At 37.2% G+C, this 22510-nt stretch overlaps 1 protein-coding gene and 1 pseudogene across 5 annotated transcripts; both read left to right on the top strand.

Moving 5' to 3' along the window:
- The first annotated feature begins 147 nt into the window (after nt 1-147).
- On the top strand, nt 148-15286 carry LOC114819583 (putative disease resistance RPP13-like protein 1; annotated as a pseudogene).
- On the top strand, nt 6561-10834 carry LOC103447543 (serine/threonine-protein kinase 54-like). Of its 5 annotated transcripts, none has more exons than XM_029087960.2 (8): nt 6568-6751; nt 8022-8117; nt 8538-8733; nt 9311-9432; nt 9616-9827; nt 9920-10076; nt 10201-10320; nt 10483-10834. In XM_029087960.2, the coding sequence occupies exons 3-8, from the start codon at nt 8625-8627 to the stop codon at nt 10687-10689; spliced, it is 927 nt and encodes a 308-aa protein (XP_028943793.1). In that variant the 5' UTR covers nt 6568-6751; nt 8022-8117; nt 8538-8624; the 3' UTR covers nt 10690-10834. The 5 variants fall into 5 exon arrangements, with proteins under 5 accessions (XP_028943794.1, XP_028943793.1, XP_028943792.1 ...); XM_029087959.2 differs by having other exon boundaries at nt 7917-8117; XM_070807474.1 differs by lacking the exon at nt 6568-6751 and adding an exon at nt 6882-7096.
- Nucleotides 15287-22510: the final 7224 nt, after the last annotated feature.

Here is a 22510-nt window from a genome sequence, read left to right as displayed (position 1 = left end):
TCAAATTGGCACCTCTAGATATGCTTACTAGGAGTCCATTGATTATTTCACCTTTACTATAAATTTGTATATGATTGCGCAGGCATCAATAATTAGTTCGTATCATTTTAATTTATGCAGTTGTGAATATTTATGAGTCTCAAGAGATCAAGTTTCCAAATTTGCAAGGAACTAGGCTTTGACTGTTACTCTTCCTTTCGTTGAGTTCTGCACCTCAATATTGCTCAAGAACGGTTCGCTGTTTCTTTGATTGCTTGGAGGTCAGTTCACGCTTAATATGGCACTGGGAGAGATTTTTCTTGCGGCATTTCTACCGTTGCTGCTCGACAGGTTGACCGCTCGCGAGATTCTCAACTACTTTGGAAACTTCCGGGGCGTCAGAAAGAAGCTGGAGAAGTGGAGGACCACGTTATCTACAATCGGAGTGGTGGTCAGTGATGCCGAGGAAAGGCAACTGACTGAGGGTGCTGTCAAACTGTGGCCCGATGATCTCAGAGATTTGGCTTATGATATCAAAGACATGTTGGACAAATTTGCCACACAAATGTTGAAGCGCATGATAGAGGGACGTGAACAAGCCAACACAAGCAACAAGATATGGAGATCATTTTATAAAGTTAAATTGAGGTTTGATATGAACTCCGAAATGAAGAAGATTAGAGAGTGGTTGCAAGACATATCTGTACGGAAAGAAAAGTTTGGCTTGAAAGATACTGGGACGTCTGATAAGGAATCACGAAGTTTACAAAGTGCAGGCGTGTTAGATGAAAAGCTTGTTGTTGGAAGAGATGATGACAAAAGGGAGATTATCGAATTGTTGTCAAGAGAATGCGAGCATGCAGGTACTGTCAATTTTGGTGTAGTAGCTATAGTTGGGATGCACGGAGTCGGGAAGACGACACTTGCTCAACTTGTATTCAACCACAAAGATGATGCCATGAAGGAGTTTGAGCCTAAGGTGTGGGTATCTGTGTCTGATGACTTCGATCTTGTGCGAGTGACTAAAGCAATTCTTGAATCAATCACATCCCGACCTGTTGAAGTCGAGGAGTTTAGTAAAATGCAGCATGATTTGAGTGAGCAGTTAAGAGGAAAAAAGTTTTTAATCGTTTTAGATGATATTTGGAACAAAGGTGACCATGATCTATACGATCTCTGGACAAGACTTCAATCCCCTTTTGGCGTTGGAGCTGGAGGAAGTAAGATACTTGTGACAACCCGTGATGTGAATGTTGCAAAGATTATGGGAGCCGCTGGAGTCCATAATTTGGAGTGCATGGGAGATGATGATTGTTTGGAAATATTTGAGCGACATGCATTCGGGGAACTTAACGATGGAAAACCAGTAAATTATGAGTTAATTCGAAGAAAAATTGTCGAAAAATGTCGTGGATTACAATTAGCTGCAAGGACTCTCAGTGGCCTTTTACGTTGCAAAGAAAAAGATGAGTGGGAAGAAATATTGAATAACAAATTGTGGAATATAGCAGATAAGAGTGGCATTCTCCCCATACTAAAGTTTAGCTATCACTATCTTCCATCAAATTTGAAGAGGTGTTTTGCGTATTGGTCAATACTTCCAAACAACTATGAATTTAGGGAGAAGCAACTCGTCCTTTTGTGGATGGCAGAGGGTTTGATTCAACTTTTGTAATTCCTCCCTATGATGGATGTTTATGGGATCACCGTTTTCCTATCCCCGTTTATTTTATTTTAGCAATTTGTGACTTGTGAGTGAGTAGTTCATTTAATTTAATGTGTCGAGAATTAGGCAATTAACAAGGAAATGGAAAGGCAAGGGGCTTATTGCTCAAGTGGGTAAAAGAGTGTTTTTAATCCTTCTGCATTGTTGCTTGTATAAGAAATAACAATAGTAATAAATAGATCATTCTCTTGCTTCTACATGTTTCCCGGATTACCTCCCTGCTAATGACTCGCGGAATTGGGCAAGAATGGATCATAAAGTTGTCCTCCTTCCAGAGGCAAATGCGAGATTGTTGCTGAACTGTTGATTAGGAGCCCGTGGGATCTCGTGTCGAGTTGAGTGAGCAGGAGAGTTTTGTTGAATTTGAATATGATTCCTTGGCCTGTGAGGCAGAGGACTGGGAAAATTGGCAATTTGTTGAGGTGGATTGAAGTTACCCGATCTCATTGTATACCATGAAAAAAAAAAGTGAGATTCCACTATAAAACTAATTAGCAATATGGGAGTAAACCAACTGACTTATAAGCTCATGCAATGCCTCTCCTCCAGTTGATGTGAGATTAATTCTCAACATAGCGTCCAAGGGTAAGCAGTACCTTGATGAAGTTCTACTGTTATCATCGCCAGCAAACAATAACAATAAAAGGAAAGCAGCAAGAAGGAGACATTCGAGATGATCCCACGTTCTCTTCCTTAACCTAGAGAAATTACCCAGAAGCTTGTTGGCAAAAGTTGAATAAAAAATAGAAGAACATGTCTCCAAGAATTTGGCACGCTGCTGCTGCTTCATTCTTCAAAGAATAATACTCCAGAAAAAGATGAAAGGTCCTCCAGATAACTTGAATGCCATTTACATGGTTATCGTTTTGATCAGATATTGGGTAAAGCTTAAACAAAGGGAAGAAAGAATTTAATACTGATACTGAAAAGAAGAAAATGAAGAAATATGGGCAACCCCATCGCCTCCATTGTCACAAAAGGAATTTAAAATTCAAAAGAAGACAAGCAAAACAAGTCTTCATTTTCTCAAAAGTAAACGAAGAAGAGAAGTGCTAGCGGGACTTCAAAGGTAAACATGACTTCAGACTTGCTTTCAGAGACGTCGTGTCGCCCGCTCCCGCCATAGCAGCAACTCTCTTAGAAGTAACTCCAGTGAAATTCAAAGAGGAAAGCGAAGACTATGGCGCGAGGATCACTAGTGCGACCATAGAGCCCCGTGACAAAAACCGAAAAGGAAGAAAAGTTCAGCAGCACAGACCAAGAGAAGCAGGGGGTTTTCTTCCGAATATAAAGCCATGTCAATCAAAGAAGTAGAGCAATCCAAATCATAGAAAAGCTACCAAGTGGTTAATGAGATTCATATTCAAACCCGAATCCCCATTAACAAATCCAAGCCAAATTAGTTGGCCTTGTCGTCGAAACTCAAATTTAAGGTTAGCTAAATGCCAATTAGCTGATAACTGGTGGGAAACTCATGCAAAGTCATATAAAATGGTGCATTACAATGCATATGTCAGATGGCAAATAGCTGACACAAAATACCTATCAAATTCCAAATTTCAAAATTTTCAGTTAGCAAATAGCTGATACAAAATACCCATCAAATTCCAAAGTTCAAAATTCTCAAATGGTACGAAGCCACACAAATTAAATTCCAAATTCATTTTCGAACCACGTCAGTTTGATCCTGCTAAGAATACGTAGGGAATCTAGAGACTCAATTTAGATGCAATTTCCCTACAAAGTCAAAATCGAATCCCTGGTTCATTCAACCAAGTTCACTCAAATAAATCTAGAGTATTCAAATAAACCAAATACCAAATCTTACTTTTGCAGTGGGGCATTCACTCATTGAAAATCCCAAACCAATTCATCCATTAACTACACCGGTTTGATCTGGCCAATGGTACATAGGTAGTCTAGTACCATACTATAGATACAATCACAAAACCAAAGTACCAAATCAAATCCATGGTGTATATAAACCAAATTCACTCCAACACATCCAAATTGTTCAAATTGTTCAAATAAACCAAATACCAAATATTTTTTTTTTTCTTCAATGGGTGTTCACTCACTAAAAATCTCAAATCAAAACATCTAAGGACTACGAGTGACTTAATTTCTCCAAAAATGGTACATAGGCAATCTAGGGCTCAACCTAAGGGTACACAGCTGGAGTTAATAACACTAGACGAGTTCTTCCGCGACAATACTAATCACTGTCTTGAATATATTAGGATGTGGCAGTGCCAAAATCTGAAATCCTTATCGGATGGCGTATGCCACCTCATCAATTTTCAAACGTTGGATATTTATCACTGTGGAAATCTTGTTTCCATCCCAAGACTGAGTGGGGGTAGAAGAGCCTCCAACCTAAGAGAGGTCGAGATCACCGATTGTGACAAATTGAAGGCGTTGCCCGAATACATGCACAATCTCAACTCTCTTGAGGGATTGATGATTGACTACCGTAAAGGTTTGAGTTGCTCCTTTCCCCCCCCCCCAACCTCACATCACTTACAATTTGGAAGGTCAAAAGTTGTAAGTCATTCTGGGAGTTGGAGTGGGGATTGCACAAACTCACCTCTCTTAGAAAGTTGTGGATCTACGACAATGATCCGGATACGGTGTCATTTCCACTTGGCATGGAGAGGCTGAAATGCTTCTGTAAATTTTCTCAGTTTTAAAAAAATAATCTGTTATGACAAAGCCACCAACTAATCTCTTTAAAAAAAAATAAAAATCAAATCCCTAACCATGCAATTGGATCATGATCTCGTCAAGTAGTACTCTCACGGACCATTTGCCCCTAATATTAATTAATGCTCGAATTTACAATAACATCTTATTTTAAGTGGCATAAAGGACAGGACATGCCTGGTCAATTGGTCATTTCCCAAAGTCCCCAAACCCCTTAAATAATTAGAAAAGCTCAAAACTACCAAAGCATGGGGGACAGGGTGGAGCCTAGGTGAGGCCCATAAATTGATTCAGACACTTGTATTTGTGACAAATTACATCGAAATAATTGAATTCCAATAAAAAAAGAAAAAAACTTAATAATTTGCAGGAAGAGGGAATTGATTTTGATTTATGATTCGTTTGAAAGTGTTTCTAGAATGATTGAAAGCATCTTAGATAAAATTTATTTTGAATTTCAAAAGCTTTGTGGAAGAAGCAACACATATGCTTCTTAAAATGAAGAAGCACTAAAAGGCTTTTACATGATTTACTTGAATTTTTATTAAGTATTTGTTTCAAAAATTAAAAATATTTTTAGTTATTTTAAAAACACTTCTAAACGACCTTATATTTTATATTATGTGGTGAGGAAACTGAATTGAACCAAATAATTCACATACCATAACAATTTGGAATCGAACTCACCTCATTATAAAAAATAAAAACATCAAACTTAAAACATTTTATTTATAAATAAAAAATAAAACCCTAATAATAAAAGACAGAGGAAAACAACTTAATAACAAACAATAAAATAAAAAAAGGCTAACTTTAGCGGTATGGCTTTGACCCGTTTTCACTCTCTGTCAAAGACTCAAAGCCTCAATACATGGATGGTCATGGTAGTAGGCCCCCCAGACCTTATTCTCTCTCTCTCTCTCTGTTTTTCTAATCTGACTCACTACTGTACGTTCTCTCTCTCTCTCTCTCTCTCTCTCTCTCTCCGCACACGTTTCAGGAAAAAAGGAGCTCTTGCACATAGAGGTGAATTGTCTGTCATTCCATTTCACTCTTCTCATCTTCTTCTATTTTGTGTGGTTACAGTTAAGCTATGTCAACATTTTATATTTTTATTACTTTTTATTTTATTATTTTTATAAAAAATAATATAAAATGTTGACATGGTTTAACTATGACCATACAAACAGGAGGGGATGGAAAGAGTATGGAAATGGGAGGGCAAACAATCCACCTCCCTCGCACATTGCTCTCTCTCCAGGGCCGGTCTAAAGATTTTTGAGGGCTGAGGTGACGTCAAAAAATGTGCCATCACTTCATATAAAAAATTATTTGTTTTCACACGTAAGACATCGATAAAATTATATTTAGAAAAACACTTTAAACTCAATAATTTAGAAACACAGAATAACTAATTTATCTTGTATTGAAAGAAGGAAACCAAAAAACTTCAGCCTTACAAGTAAATAGATTATGAGTTTTGTTTTCCATCCGAACTTTTAAAGTGTTTTTGTATAAATCGTGAGCTATTTTTTCTTATTTACTAACCTCGTCAATATAAGACTAAAATAATAATAATGTTTTCGAGTCTTTAAGGATATGTATAAGTAATGAATGAATATTAAATTAAATTTTTTGATGACACGTAATATTATTTACAAATTTGGTCTAAAAATTTAGTCTACTCATTACTCTTTGTTGAAGATTAGACTTGAATTGGAACATATATTTAAAAATAGCAACCCACATAGCTACTAGCTAGTAAATAAATAAATTAACAACCAAACAAAAACTTGTAAAAATTGAAAACAATAAACATGCACATAGCATTTCGAACTTATGACCTCTCGTTAATTTTAAACAATAAAAACCATTGCTTCTTATTAAACTTCTTGATCATTTAGCCAATTTGTATAAATTTATACTGTTATGAAAAGAAATTTGTAAAAATTAGAATGTAAATAAATACGCATGATGTTTTGAACCTAAGACCTCATCATTAATTTTAAACAACAAAATAATCAATTCTAGTTAAATTTCTTTGTCACTAAATCAAATTTTATAAATTTATACTCTTATAAAAATATATGCAAATATATCATCTTAATAATTTTGATACATCTAATTTTTTTAGACCTTGGACGGTCGCCCTGCCGCACTGGATCTGGGCCTGGCATGTCTCTCTCTCTCTCTCTCTCTTTATCTCCCTCAACAGTTGTGAGTGCTCTTTTCCCCCTTACTTTCCTTTCCACTCTGTTAAAAGCAAAACCAAAGCAAGAAACCCTTTCAAAGTTCTGATTTTTGGTGGAAGGCTCTCTCTCTCTCTCTCTCTCCCAAGCCCAGGTATCTATCTTTTTTGGGTTTCCTTTTCTGTTCACTTTTAACTGGTCCTGATATGTTTGGTGATTTTTGCTTCTCTATTGCACTCTATCTTGTTTTTTTAGCATCTGGGTCTTTTGGATCCAAAGTGTTGGGTCCCTGATTGAGATCTGTATGAATCTCTTTACTTTGCTTCTTATCTTTTGCTATAGATTATGGGTTTTGTCTGTATTTATAGATAATTGATAGATACACACTTACATACATTCAGTTGAGTTTTTTCTTTAGCTCCCATGGCTCGTTGATCCATGGCATTTTTTTCTGTTGAAAGTTTTGTGCTTTCATGGAAAAAGGATTGGCATTTTTGAGGTAGATAACTGTGACTCTTGTACTCTTGATTCAGTTTTGACCCATCACTTGTTGGGATTTTAGATTGTTTTATAGCTTGATGCTTCTGGGTTGTAAATAGCGTGAAATCTGATGGTTTTGTTGTAAATAGAGTGAAATCGAGTGGCGAAAGTTTAACTGTAGCTATGCTACGGTCAAATCCCTCCTCAATTTTAGAATAGATAATTACCTTCTTCCCTTGTGGCTTTGTAGAAAGCAATGGATTCTTTTCCGCTCCCAAACAGTTTTAATATTTTCTTAATAGAGTAAATTGCAGCTACGGTTCCTTAACTTTAACTCAATTGGAGCAATGGTCCCTCAACTAAAAATTCATTACTGTTGGTCCTCAACTCATCAAAATATGCAGCTATGGTCCCTCAACTAAAAATTCATTACTATTGGTCAAATTCATTACTATTGGTTCCTCAACTCATCAAAACATGCATCTATGGTCCCTCAACTAAAAATTCATTACCATTGGTCCCTCAACTTTAATTCAACTAGAGAAATTGTCCCTTAACTTTAACCCAATTGTAGCAGTGGTCATTCTAACATAACTCGTTTTGACAAAAATTTTGACGTAGTTGACGAAAAAGATTATAATTATACACTTTGATGAGTCCCTAATTATATAAATGGTTATTCCAACTTAACTTATTTTGACAAAATTTTGACGAAATTGATGAAAAGGACTATAGCTACACATTTTGATAAATTGAGGGACTGGTATTGAATTTTTAGTTGAGGGATCTCCAATTTGATTAAAGTTAAGGGACTACAATTTACTCTTTTTAATATGCAGAAAGAATGATACAATCAAAAGTCACAGATTCCCACCAACTCCCACCAACTGCGTATTTTCTCAACCCGAGCACTCCTGACCACCACCAACTTCGTATTTTCGCAGCGGAGAGCTCCGTTCGCCCGTCCGACCACCACCGTCGTATTTTCTCAACCCGAGCACTCCTGACCACCGTCTGTGTTCCAAATCTTCAGTTTTAAGGTATTCAAGAATTGGGGACCTTGAGTTCTTGACCTCTGTTCCAAATATTGTTTTTGTTTTCATTTTGGTTGAATTTAGGGAGAACGAATTAATGATTAACTTGCAGCTGACCTATAAATTTACTGCTCTAACCCGCGCCTAAATTTTCCCGTGTATTATTTTCTTTGTTTGATTTTTTCTTTTCACGATTCTATTCACTCTTTCTAATGGCTCTCTCACTCTAGTTTAATGCCCAAAACTCTATTTTTTCTATATTTTTTTTCTTCCCTTCTTCCTATCAGGTTTTTTTTTTTTTTTTTTGTCGATTTGGTGTGATTCTTCAGCTCCAAGTTCCTGGGGGGCCGTTTATATTTTTTCAGTTCCGTTGTCAAAGTTTCAATTAAGTTTTTGGGGGTTTAAGAAATTTTTTATTTTGCGTAGGAGTGACAATTTGAGATTTGGCGGGACATCCAGTTGGAGTAGCACTTGAGTAGGGGTTGGGAGAGGGAGAGGGAGGTGAACGCAAAGATGGAAGAGTGGGAGATTGATTTGGCAAAGTTGGATTTAAGACATGTTCTTGCTGTTGGAACTAATGGCACTGTGTATCGCGGCGCATATGACGGCCAAGATGTTGCAGGTACTTTGATTTCTCTGAAGGCTTCAATTCGTTTTCAATTCTTTTTCGTTGTTAAATTTTGGGTGATGTGCAGGATTTGTTTGCATGCCTAAGTTTTCCATGTTTGAGACTTTAAAACATAGTTTAGTGGTCAATGAGTTTCACCAGAAATGAAATGGAATGGAGAAATTTTACAGTTTGTTGAGTTGGTGGACGCCTAGACGGTAAGCCATCGTCTATAATTGTTTAGTATAGTATCAAAGGCTCGTTTGGGATTGTTGTATTACAGAATTTGCTGTAGTGACCGTGTATTAGATGGTTAATGAATCTATTGGGAATGGTTTTAGCATGCTGAACTCAGATTTCAAACTTTCATTGTTATTAGACTTAGGGGTTTACTTCATTGCACAAAAGAATACATGTGATTGTTTGCCCAAGTATAGATACAAATTTACAACTACATAAATTTTTTTGATTGAATGTAAGAAAGCGGTGTTATTTGATTGAATAATGAACTCCCAACCATAGGTAACCCTGTATTTTTTTTTTATTTTTTGTCAATATTCTTCTCATGGCCTGTGTATTCTTGATATTATAGTGAAGATATTGGATTGGGGGGAGGATGGTATTGCCACAGCAGCTGAAACTGCTGCTCTTCGGGCATCATTTCAGCAAGAGGTTGCTGTTTGGCATAAGCTTGACCACCCAAATATTCCAAAGGTAAATTTAGTATATATTGGTTCTTCATCTCAGTTTGCGTCCTATAAAGTCACGATAGCTTCAGATGAAATTTTGATACTGTTTAAATGTCAATTTTCAGGTTTACGTGATGTTCATTTGCTGTTATCTTCTCCTATGGTTGAGATTTATCTATTTAAACTGTAACCATTATATTTGTGACAGTTTGTCGGAGCTTCAATGGGAACTTCCAACCTGAAAATCCCTGTTAAAAACACATCAAACGATAGCCATAATTCTCCTCCTTCAAGAGCTGGTTGTGTTATCGTTGAGTTTGTTCCTGGTGCTAAGACGCTAAAGAACTTTTTGATCAGGAATCGAAGAAACAAACTTGCCTTTAAGGTTGTGATTCAACTTGCTGTGGATCTCTCCAAAGGGTGAGTTGGGTTCATTTTTGGTGCTTGATTTAATTCTGTTTTTTTGTTGGGTTTCAAACTAAAGGATTGTTCTTGTTGTTTCATTCTCTCAGTTTGAGCTATCTTCACTCGAAGAAAATTTTACACCGTGACGTCATACCGGAAAATATGTTGGTTGATAATCATGGAACATTGAAAATTGTTGATTTTGGCGTTACTATAATAGAAACACATAAACCAAGGGACATGACTGGGTACATGGCCCCAGAGGTACCTACTTTTTGTTAATTATTGCCAAATCTAGTTCTAAACAAATTTGAAGCGGACATTCTTTTATCTATAGATTCCCCTTGCTGCAAATTGGATTAGAATTCTAACATCAAGGTTTTTGTAGTTCCTTGATGGCAAGCCATACAACAGGAAATGCGATGTCTATAGTTTTGGTTTTTTCTTGTGGGAAATCTATTGCTACGGCATGCCTTATCCTAATCTAAGTTTTGATGATGTGCGACAGGTTGGTTTGTTGTTGCACATACTGCTTTAATTTCTATATGAGATTTTACTGCAAATTTGTTTTGAAGTAGTGGAGCTGATGTAGCAAAACTTGTCTGTCTTTGGCTTTTAAGTAATGTTGATCACCAAATGTTAGTCCTAATATTGTATGCTTGGATGGCAGAATTTACGACCAGAAATCCCAAGATGTTGTCCAAGCACATTGGCTAGCATCATGCGAAAATGTTGGGATGCAAACCCGGATAATCGCCCTGAAATGGAAGAGGTAGTGAAAATGTTGTATGCAATAGATACTAGCAAGCGAGGCGGCATGATACCTGAAGACCAGTCTACCGGCTGTTTCTGTTTCAGCACACCTCGCGGTCCATGACCTTTGTTTCGTGTAATATACTTTTATAGAATGTGCAGTGCATATTAAGACCAGTTACCATTTCAGTGTTAGACTGCAGACAGCAGGCAGTCTTTGAATTATCATATCACATCTCTGAATAATGCACCAACAGCATTTTTGAAAACCCATGTTGCTTGTGGCTCCTTATTGTAAATTAGTTTGGAAATCAAGTTTTTACGACCCTAAAGAAAAATGTCTTGTAGTTTTATTATGTTATTTTTACTGTCATGGTTTGGTAATATCTTGATGAGGCAGTTATTCTCTAAACAAGACATTTCTTCTTTATTAAATAACAGGGTGTTGATCTGATGTAAATAAGATGTCGATCATAATGGTCGTTAACATGTATGTTTTATCGTGTAAATATTGGCATTAACACTGTAAAATCAGTCCATTAAGGAAGAATAGATGTCGTGCAAAGAGAAAGCGGAGGCAATTCTTTCTTGTTTAAAATTAAGAAAAGAAAGGATATTACTAGGAACCCAAAATCAAATTGATTTGCACATTTTTGTGGTGCAAAGCATACCTACCTAATGTTCCTTTAGAAATCCCAAAGGACACCACCCCTTACTTTTGGGTTTGGTGGGTAGGCGGCACCCCTCCCTCTCTCTAGTGGTAGTGGGTGGAGCGATTTTATTATAGTCAAAATTTAGCACACAAATGTATAAATATTAGTTTTTATAAAACAATTCAAATATAGTCAAGAATTCACTTAAGTAGACTTAACTACATTCAAAATTAAAAGCTAATTACACCTAAAATCAAATGGAGTATTTTTGCTGATCACCATAACTATAATGTATGCCCATCATTTTAGATGATATTTGGAACAAAGGTGACTATGATCTATACGATCTCTGGACAAGACTTCAATCCCCTTTTGGCGTCGGAGCTGGAGGAAGTAAGATACTTGTGACAACCCGTGATGTGAATGTTGCAAAGTTTATGGGAGCCGCTGGAGTCCATAATTTGAAGTGCATGAGAGATGATGATTGTTTGGAAATATTTGAGCGACATGCATTCGGGGAACTTAACGATGGAAAACCAGTAAATTATGAGTTAATTCGAAGAAAAATTGTCGAAAAATGTCGTGGATTACCATTTGCTGCAAGGACTCTCGGTGGCCTTTTACGTTGCAAAGAAAAGGATGAGTGGGAAGAAATATTAAACAACAAATTGTGGAATATAGCAGATAAGAGTGACATTCTCCCCGTACTAAAGTTGAGCTATCACTATCTTCCAAAAAATTTGAAGAGGTGTTTTGCCTATTGCTCAATACTTCCAAACGACTATGAATTTAGGGAGAAGCAACTCGTCCTTTTGTGGATGGCAGAGGGTTTGATTCAACAAAAACCTGAAGACAATAAACAAATGGAGGATTTGGGCCGTGACTACTTTCAAGAGCTATTATCAAGGTCGTTGTTTCAAGAATCAAGCAAAAACAATTCACGATTTGTAATGCATGACCTCGTTAATGATTTAGCATAATGGGCAGCAGGAGAAATATGTTCTAGGTTGGAAGATAAGCAAGGTGATAACTTGCAACGCACCTGCTTTCGAAGGGCTCGCCATTCATCTTTCATTGCTGGTCAATTTGATGGAGTTACGAGATTTGAGGACTTTTCTAAAGTTGAACGTTTGCGAACATTCCTGCCACTTTCACTTTCAGATTCCAGGTAGTGGAGTAAATATTTGTCTCATAAGGTTATTTTTGAGTTACTACCACAGTTGCAATACTTACGAGTGCTCTCTTTGAATGGCTACAAAATAACTGAGCTGCCAAACTCAATCGGTAATTTGAGGTTGTTGCAGTATCTTGACCTTTCCTACATAGATATAACCAGTTTGCCTGAATCAACAAGCACTCTTTACAGCTTGCAAACATTGATATTGGAAGGTTGTTCTAAATTGAAGTCATTGCCTGCGAACATGAGTAATCTAATTAATTTGCGCCATCTAAACAACTCGGATGCATATTCGTTGGGAGGAATGCCTCCACAACTGGGTAGATTGGTGAATCTCCAATCATTGTCTAATTTTGTGGTCAGTGGTGGTAGTGATCAATCAAGGATAAGAGAGAAAGAGTTCCTATTGCATCTCCGCGGGACATTGTGCATATCAAGATAGGGGAATGTGATTGATGTCGAGGATGCTCGGAGGGCCAACTTAAAATACAAGGAGAGGCTTGATTCGTTGGTCCTAGAATGGTCTCATTCAAGCGACACAAGAGAAATGGAATCTGCTGTGCTTGACATGTTACAGCCTCATACAAAGCTCAAGGAGCTCACCATCAAGAGTTATGCCGGAAAGGAATTTTCATCATGGGTTGCAGTTTTTTTGTTCTCTAATGTGGTGCTTGTGCGGTTAGAGGAGTGTAACAATTGTTTATCGTTGCCACCTCTTGGACAATTGCCTCATCTCAAAGAACTTTATATTAGAGGAATGAATGCAGTGGAAAGTGTTGGTGCTGAGTTTTATGGAGAGTGCATCTCGCCTTTTCCGCTATTAGAGACTCTTGAGTTTGTGGATATGCAGCATTGGAAGGAATGGCTTCCTTTCCAATTGGATCATGGAAATGGTGTTTTCCCTTGCCTGAAAACGCTCTTTGTAAAAAAATGTTCAAAACTGGGGGGTAAGTTGCCAGAGAACCTCAATTCTTTAGCAAAGCTTGGAATTGTTAAATGTGAAGAATTAGTGGTTTCAATTGCCAACTACAAACAACTTCGTCAGTTAAACATTGACTGTTGTAAAGTGTTGGTGCATACAGCTGCTAAGGTTGAGTTTGAGTTGTTAGAGTCCTTGTGCCTTTCAAACATTTCAGAGCTGATGTGTCTGCAAACAGGGGAATTGTTCCAGAAGGGATTAAGCAAGTTTAGAGATTTGAAGATTAATGGATGTGAGGAGCAGATGTCTTCATTGTAGAATGACGGTAGATTATTGCAGCAGTTGACTTCTCTTGGCCGTTTGGAAATTGAAGACAACTCTCCTCTAGTTGAAGAATTGGGAAAAGAAGCAGATGAGTTGCTGCAATTGCAAATATTGGAGTGCAAGCTTGAAGGACTGGAGCCAAAGAAGTGCAAAAATATTTTAAAGCTACCAAAAGGGTTAAATCAGTTGTTGTCTCTTCAACAGCTTTGCATACACAAATGTCTACGTCTAGTTTCTTTTGAGGATGTTGGTCTGCCACCTTCTCTTAAAGACATCAAGATTACAGAGTGCCATTCGATGATATATTTGGCAAAATTTCAGATTCCCCAAAATCTCGGAAGAATACAGATAAGTGACTGTAAAAGTTTGAAATCACTAGTAGATGAGGAGGTTGTTGGTTCTTCTCTGTTGTCTTCTCACATTTGTCTTGAATACTTGAAAATCCAGGAATGTCAATCTCTGACGTTGTTATCATTGAGCGGCCAGCTTCTTAGGACACTTAAACACCTTGAGATATACGATTGTTTACAGCTGGAGTTAATTGTACAGGACGGGTTCTCCCACTACAACACTAATCAGTGTCTTGAATATATAAGGATCTGGAAGTGCCAAAATCTGAAATACTTACCGGATGGCTTATGCCACCTCATCAATCTTCAAACGTTGGATATTTATTACTGGGGAAGTCTTGTTTCTATCCCCGGACTGAGTGGGGGGAGAAGAGCCTTCAACCTGAGAGAGATCAAGATAACCGATTGCGACAAATTGGAGGTGTTACCCGAAGCCATGCACAATCTCAACTCTCTTGAGGAATTGACCATCAACTACCGTGAAGGTTTGAGTTGCTTCTTTCCCTCCAACCTCACATCACTTACAATTTGGAAGGTCAAAAGCTGTAAGTCATTATGGGAGTTAGAGTGGGGATTGCACAGACTCACCTCTCTTAGAAAATTATGGATCTACGGTAATGACCCGGATACGGTTTCGTTTCCACCCGACGTGGTCCAGAAGGAGCCGCTCCTCCCCAAATCTCTTACTGGACTATTAATTTGTGGTTTCCCGAATCTGAAGAAACTGAGTAGCAAGGGCTTTCAATCCCTAACGTTTCTTGAATCTCTGCATCTCTCCAGTTGTCCACAGCTAGCATCCATTCCAGATGAGGGTCTTCCTCCTTCACTTACACAACTTCTTATCTCTGGGTGTCCTGTGCTAAAAGAGAGACGCGAACGAGGAAAAGGACGCTACTGGCACAAAGTATCCCACATCCCTTACATAGCATAGAGAGATTTTAAGATGATGTGAAGCTGATAGTCGATTCGATCCCAGTCTCCAGGTCCAGGTATCATCTTCTCAATAGTATTGTTAATCGTCTTTATTCTCGTAATTAAAGTAATCCACAATATTCCTCAAGTTGGTAAAATGTTTTAAGTTTTTTTTTTATTTGTGTCCTCAAGATTTTGGGGTTTCAGGAGTGACTGTTTTAAGAGGCATTCATTTGAGATTTGGCTGACAAACTACTGTAGGGCTGGTTTTGTGTTTGCATTGAGAGCGATTCTCTAAAGACAACCATGCCTATTTCTAGGCCAAGGTTTCTTCTCCCGTGCTGCTCACAACTCTAGTGTATGAGCTCTCCAGATTTGTAATATAACTGTGGTACTCTTTTCTAAGTTTGGAGTTTTTCCCACTGGGTTTTCTCCGATCAAGATTTTAACGAGGCCACTTAAACCTGAACTTTTGTAATTCCTCCCTATGATGGATGTTCACCGTTTTCCTATCCCAGTTTATTTTATTTTAGCAATTTGCGACTTGTAAGCGAGTAGTGCATTTAATTTAATGTGTCGAGAATTAGGCAATTAACAAGGAAATGGAAAGGCAAGGGGCTTATTGTTCAAGTGGGTAAAAGAATGTTTTTACTCTTGTACCTCAGGTTTTATCGTCGAATACCCCTTCCGCATTGTTGCTTGTATAAGAAATAATAATAGTAGTAAATAGATCATTCTCTTGCTTCCACATCTTTCCCGAATTACCTCCCTGCTAATGACTTGCGGAATTGGGCGAGAATGGATCATAAAGTTGTCCTCCTCCTCCAAGATCAGATGCCGACTTTCCCGTGGCAAAATTGAGCGAGTAGTCAGCATCCGTATAACCTTCAATACTAAAATAACCATTCTTCTTAAATAAAATCCTTTTCCCCGGACTTCCTTTCAAATAACTCAATATTCTTAAAAATGCGTTCATGTGTTGTTCTCCTGGATCATGCATGTATTGACTAACGACACTCAAGGCATGAGCAAGGTCTGGTCTAGTATATATATGCCAAATACATTAATCTTCCCACTAACCGTTGATACCTTCCTTTATCTACCAGTACTTGGTTTAGATCAATGCTTAGCTTCATTCCTTTTGCCAACGGAGTAGTCACGGGTTTGCATGCTGACATGCCAGTTTCTTATAACAAGTCAAGAATATACTTTATCTGTGACAGGAAGATTCATGACTTGCTACTTGATACCTCAATCTCAAGAAAATATTTCAGATACCCAAGATCCTTCATCTCAAATTTTGTACTCAAATATTTCTTCAAGGCTACACTCTCATCCAGATCATTACCGGTAACTACCATGTCATCCACATATACAATGAGTGTTGTAAGCTTTCCATTCCAACATTTCAAGAATAGTGTGTGATCACAGTTACTTTGCTTATATCCAAATGCTCTCATAGACTTGGTAAATCTATCGAACCATGCTCTTAGGGAGTACTTTAACCCATACAATGATTTTCGAAGCTTGCACACCTTTTGTCTATGCATATCTGGAACGTTACTCCCTGGTGGGAGTTCCATGTAAATCTCTTATGTCAAATCCCTATGCAAGAAGGCATTCTTCACATCGAACTACTGTAACAGCCAATTAAGATTTGCAACCAAGGACAACAAAACACGAACTGTATTGATCTTGGTCATAGGGGCAAATGTATTTGTCTAGTCAATTCCATATTTTTTTTAGTGCATCCTTTTGCTACTAGTCTTGCCTTGAAGCGATCCACCATCCCATCAGCTTTGTACTTCATCGTATAAACCCATTTGCATCCCACAGGTTTCTTGCCAGCTGGCAAGTCTATGATCTCCCATGTAGCATTCTTCTTCAAATACTTCAACTCTTCATTCATTGATGCTTTCTAACGTGGATCAGTTAAAGCCTCTTGCACATTGTTAGGAATAGATACAATAGATAATTGATGCACAAATGACTTATTTGATTCTGACAGGTGACTGATAGACATATAATTACTTGACGGGTATAACACATTAGACTCATGGTTAGGCTTACTCATCGGATACCTAGTTTTGCATTTAGGGTCGGCTTCATAAGTAAGTTTAGGAACACCTCGGTTGACGCGATCAGGGAGACGACATGGTGGTGGTGCATCAGGGATCGAAAATGATTGATTATGGTTATTGGGACTCAAGATCGACTGTGAGGTAGCTGGTGACACATGACTGTCCGGTGGTGAGGAAACTGATTGTGAGCTATCAGGTAGTGAGTTATCTGGCAATGTCGAGTCGTCCCTTTCAAAGTTTTCAACATTGTTTCCATGTGAATGATCACCATTTGTCTCCAAGAAATTACCACTTAGTTCCAAGTCATTCACATTGATAAGGTATGTTCCCGATGTTCGAGGGACATCGGGATGACCACATGCTGACCAACACCCGAGGGTGATACAAGCCATTTAATGAATGCACATGCAGAGAATAATATAATAATATTCAAACTTTAATAAAATGATAGTGATAATGCATGACATGTTCAGAGCATACATCTAATTCAGAATACAAGCGAAATGTGCTATTACAATGATGTCAAAACAGAGAGGATCACACGATGTCACTAGTTGGGGAATGCCTCGTAGCTCGGATCATATGCCTCGTTCTTATGTCTTGAGGGGATGCAAAACAAATATAAGTGGACCAAGTTGATATATATATAATTGAAACAATTATTCATCAACGTACTAACCCCTAAAGTTTCATGAAAACTCAATAGTATAATATGTATTAGGTTTTTCCGAAAACCCTAGCATGCCATAAAACGTTTCATAAAACGTATATCGTATATAATGTGCTAAATAGTGGTATCATAATCGACCAAAGCCACTACATCACCTGACCCGTAGGCCAAATATATGAATATCTTATGACCCGTAGGCCAAATAAATATCTTCTGTCCCATAGACCACTACATCACCCAACCGAAGCCAATATATGTATCATCACCCATAGGCAGAACAATGACCACTAGATAAGCACAAAACCATTGAATATAGTCTTTCCAACATAAGTACATATATATATCAAAGCATCTTCATAGTATATAGTCATCCATCATATATACTATAGAGAACATAAATTTGATAAAGTATGGTATTCCAAAATATTCTCAGTAAAGCATGATAATCATAAAGTATAAATCTAATTTACTCATAACACGTTTCATAAAATGTAACCATTAAATCATGATTTTCATGTATGCATTTTTACTATTAAAACATGCATTTTAGAAGGGGTTCACTTACAGATACTTCGTCTTTGAAGAGCCGTGCGAAATAGGAATGATGGAAATGCCGCTAATAAACACACCTAAGCACATAAAGGGTCCAATTTATAAAACTCAATCATAATGATTGAATTTCGAAAAAAGAACATTATAAACGGATTCAAGATGTCGAAACACGTAAAGGGAGACCTAGGGTACCCCCACGTGCTGCCATAGATCGCCAGAAAATTGGCTGAAAAAGTCACCGGTGTCATCATGGACGGCAGATTGTGTGCTCCACGTGTTGGCACTGGCTTGGCCTCACGTGGGCCCATGCGCAGGCCCACGCGCGGCCAGGGTTCTGGGTTGGACCGGGTTTAGGCTTAGGCCTAAAGGGTTTCTATGCTTGGATTCCTTGGGCCGAAGGCCCAAGCTTGCATAACCCAAAGGCCTGGGGTCACTTGGGTTTTGGGCTGGGCTATGAAAGGGATTTGGGCTTGGTTTCAATGAGCCGCAAGCCCAATGGTTTGGGTTCAAAGGGCTTTTGGGTTTGGGTTCTAAAGGTTTAATTGGGGTTTTGGGCTGGGCCTTAGGGTTTTGGGCTAGTAGCCCGGCCCAAAAGAAATCTAGGTTCAAGGGATTTTGGGCTTTCGGGTTTGGGTCGTTTGACTAGGTTTCGACAGAAAAGAAGGTTGAAGCTTCCTAAGCTTTGTTTAACTCCGGTACTCAACCTTAGGGTACGATCTAAGTACCAAAATGAAGTGCAAGATGAGAGGAAGAGTTTCATACCAAATACACGTCGTGAGGTGGCCTGAGTCAGCCAGATTTTGGCTAGAAAGCCACAGGGCTCACTGGAGGAACTTTCTGGGTTTCTTGGGCTTCATAGAGGAAGGGAAGAGAGAGAGACTCACTTAGTGGTTTGTGGTGTCGTCGTCGCTGTCGATTTCTTCGTTTTTGGGCGTATATAGGCGTGTATGTAAATCAGGGAGAGGGATAGAGAGTTTGTGCTAGAGAGAGAGTGAGCTGAGAGAGAGCTCAAGGGAGAGAAGAGAGAAAAAGATGGGTGTGGGGGAGCTGCCACGTGGCAGCTAGAGAAAAGGGAAGAATTTGGAGAAAATCCAAAAAGGAATGGATTGGGTAAATGATAGAAGGCAAGCTGGTAATTTTATAAATTCGTGAATATAAAATTACATAGTTTGGGACGGGTTTCACAGACATCATTATTTTCGTGTGAATGATCACCACTTATTTCCAAGACATCACCACTTAAATCCAAATCATTCACACTATCTATATTTGGAATGGTATAATCAAGAGTTTGAACTTTTATCTGATTCTCCCCCTGAAGTGAAGACTCGAGATTGGAAAAGTGTATGTCATTCTCATGAAAGATAACATCCATAATGACAAACAATTTTTTCATTGGAGGGTGATAACAACGATACCCCTTTTGATTTGAGGCATACCCCACAAACACACACCGTAAGGCCGAGGTTCAAGCTTACTTCTTTGTTGTTTATGAAGATGAACGAAGGCCACACAGCCAAACACGTGAGGTGGAAGATTAGGAACTGTAGGAGCATCAATAAATGAAGAAAGAGTTTGGAGCAATGTCTGAAAGTTGACTAATTAATGTTCATATAATGTGATAGTATCATTAGCTAAGAGGCCACATAGAATGTCGGTACTGCATGGCACAAAAGCAGTGTAAAATCTACATGTTTAGGCAATATCATCACACTTGAGAATTGGAAATGCACAAACACTGACTGCACACACATTGCACACACTCACACACCGAAATTCATATTATGATCCAGAAGCTTTCAAACTATGCATCAAAAGCAAAAGCTAGATATAAGAAATGAAAATGAAAAAAAAAAACAGAATGAAAGCTAACATATGTCTTGGCCAACATTTTTGTAAGATATAGATACCAATCCATTGGACTCCAAACACCAAATAGTTACGAATTTAGCTAAAGAGTCTTAGCCACAAAAATCCTATTAATGAATCTCAAAATTATATATATATATATATATATATATATATATATATATATATATATATATATATATATATATATATATATATATATATATATATATATATATATATATGTACACACACACTAAATGAGTAACTTTTCAGTTAATTTCGTTTGTGTCATTTTCACTGTTCCTTCGCCAGTGTGTTTCCCTTTTTACCCTTATTTTGTTTCTGTGGACACTGTTTATTGTACATTGTACTTGCACTTTTACCCTTGCTTCTTTCTTTCATTCCACTTCTGCCTGAAGGAGGCTTCAGAAACTAGACTCTTCCAATTTTGTCCCTTCTTGGTTTTGTTTACTTCGTTTCTGCCACAACAGACATCTCTCTAAATTTTTTATATAATTTTGATTTTGCCTCTTCTCGACTCTCACTCTTCTGCTTCATTTTTGTCTCCCTAGGAAGGGAAAGATCTGGATGTACACGTGTGGATCATCTAGGAAGGAAAAGAGGTTAAAGGTACGCGTGTTGATCATCTGGGATGGAAGGGAGTCCCTCTCATTCCACTCTCTCTCAAAAATCTCAAAAGTAAAAAGGTACCCACATGGAAGAGACATCCTAATTATCCCTCTAATTTTTTTATACCATTTCCTCTCTGCCTGTGCCCACAATCAAATACACCACCTCTACCTCTCTCTCCGTGTGGGTCTCTCTTCTCATCCAAGGAAGATGCAAAAACTGTCAGTAGAGCTTCCAACACAGACTATTTCTCACTGTGAACCATCAAAGCATTCTGATTTGCAATTTGACAGCCTGCAACCATCAGATGAAGATTTAGATGAAGAAAAAGGTTGGAATTTGGACGGTTGTTTAATCTGATTGGGTTTTTTTTTTTTTAGGAAAATTGGTGTGCGAATTTGAGGGTTTTTGTGTACAACCTTGCAAACCCCTTCTGATTAAGGTCTCTGAATGTTTTTTCTTTCAAATCTTTTCTTCTTTTTTTTTTTTTTGATGATTTGTGTGTGGCTGTTCCATCTAATTCGATTTTTCGTTTTAGGAAATCTTCCTCGATTGATGTAAAATTACGGAAAAATTAGGTTCTCATCCTTCATTTTTCAATTTTTGATCAAAGTCCTTAGGTATTACTAACATCATTAATTATTTCAATAATAAAATATTTTTTTTATTTCTAAATATATTCATTTAATGTTAAAAATATTACAATTAGTATATTTATATTTATGACTAAATTTTTTTATCATATATTTTTAGTTTTAGTTTGTACCCATTTTTTATTTGTAATTCTTTTTTAATTTGTACCAATTTTCTTTTCAGTTTTAATTTGTACCCATATATTAATTTCTTTTTGTGCCCATAGTTTTTAAAGTTTATTTGTATTTGTACCCATATTTTTTTTATATTTGTACTTTTTTTTTTGCTAAATGTACCCATGCTAATTATATGTACCCGTTCATGTAAAACTTTTTAATCTTAAAATGTACTCATTCTTAAATATTTCAATTTGTTATATGTAAAATGTACCCCTTTTTATATAAAATCTATTCAATTTTTTTCTAATTCATTTTTAAACTTATATGGGTACATTAATTCTTTTTTCTTTGATTTTAAAATGTATCCATGTCAAGTTTAATCGAAGAAATTTATTAATGTTATTAAGCCTAATATCTTTTTTTTTTTGTGATTTTGAAGAATGTACCCATGTTTTGATACAATAATTTTTTTGGTTAATTTTGATGAATGTACCCATGTTTATATATATACACACACAATAGTATATTTATATTTTAATATTTTTAATCCCACAAATTATGGTTTTTTATTTGAAATCTCATTTATATAAACAACTAAAATTTCTAATTTTTAATTTAAAAAATATAGTAACGTACGTAGAAATAAATTATCATATTAATTTCAGGGTCCTTGATAAAAAATTAAAAACCAACAAGGTTTTAATCAAAGTGTCACAGCCCGTCCCGAAATAAATTATCGAGGACATGAATTGACTATTTTACCCTCGGATATGAGCGTTGTGGTGTATTATATATGTAAGTATTGGTCCAAACTTGTATTTCCCTAATCTTTGGAACAAAAATTGGAATTTGGTTTTGTGGTTTTGGTTGGTGACCACGTGGACCACACACACACACACAAATTCCTTCTCTCTCTTCTCTCCCGTGCTCTCTCTCTCTTGGACCCTCTCTCTCTCCTTCCCTCACGTACGGACGAACACCATACTCGCACTTCAAGCATGGATTGACGTTAAGAAGGTAAGATTTGAACTCCTTGCTTGTCCCTGAGTTCATATATGTCATTTTTAGGACTTG

This window comes from Malus domestica, chromosome 11, assembly GCF_042453785.1.
Source record: "Malus domestica chromosome 11, GDT2T_hap1".
NCBI lineage: Eukaryota > Viridiplantae > Streptophyta > Magnoliopsida > Rosales > Rosaceae > Malus > Malus domestica.
Note: the sequence above shows the minus strand (reverse complement) of the source record. Positions and strands in the feature narration are given on the sequence as shown.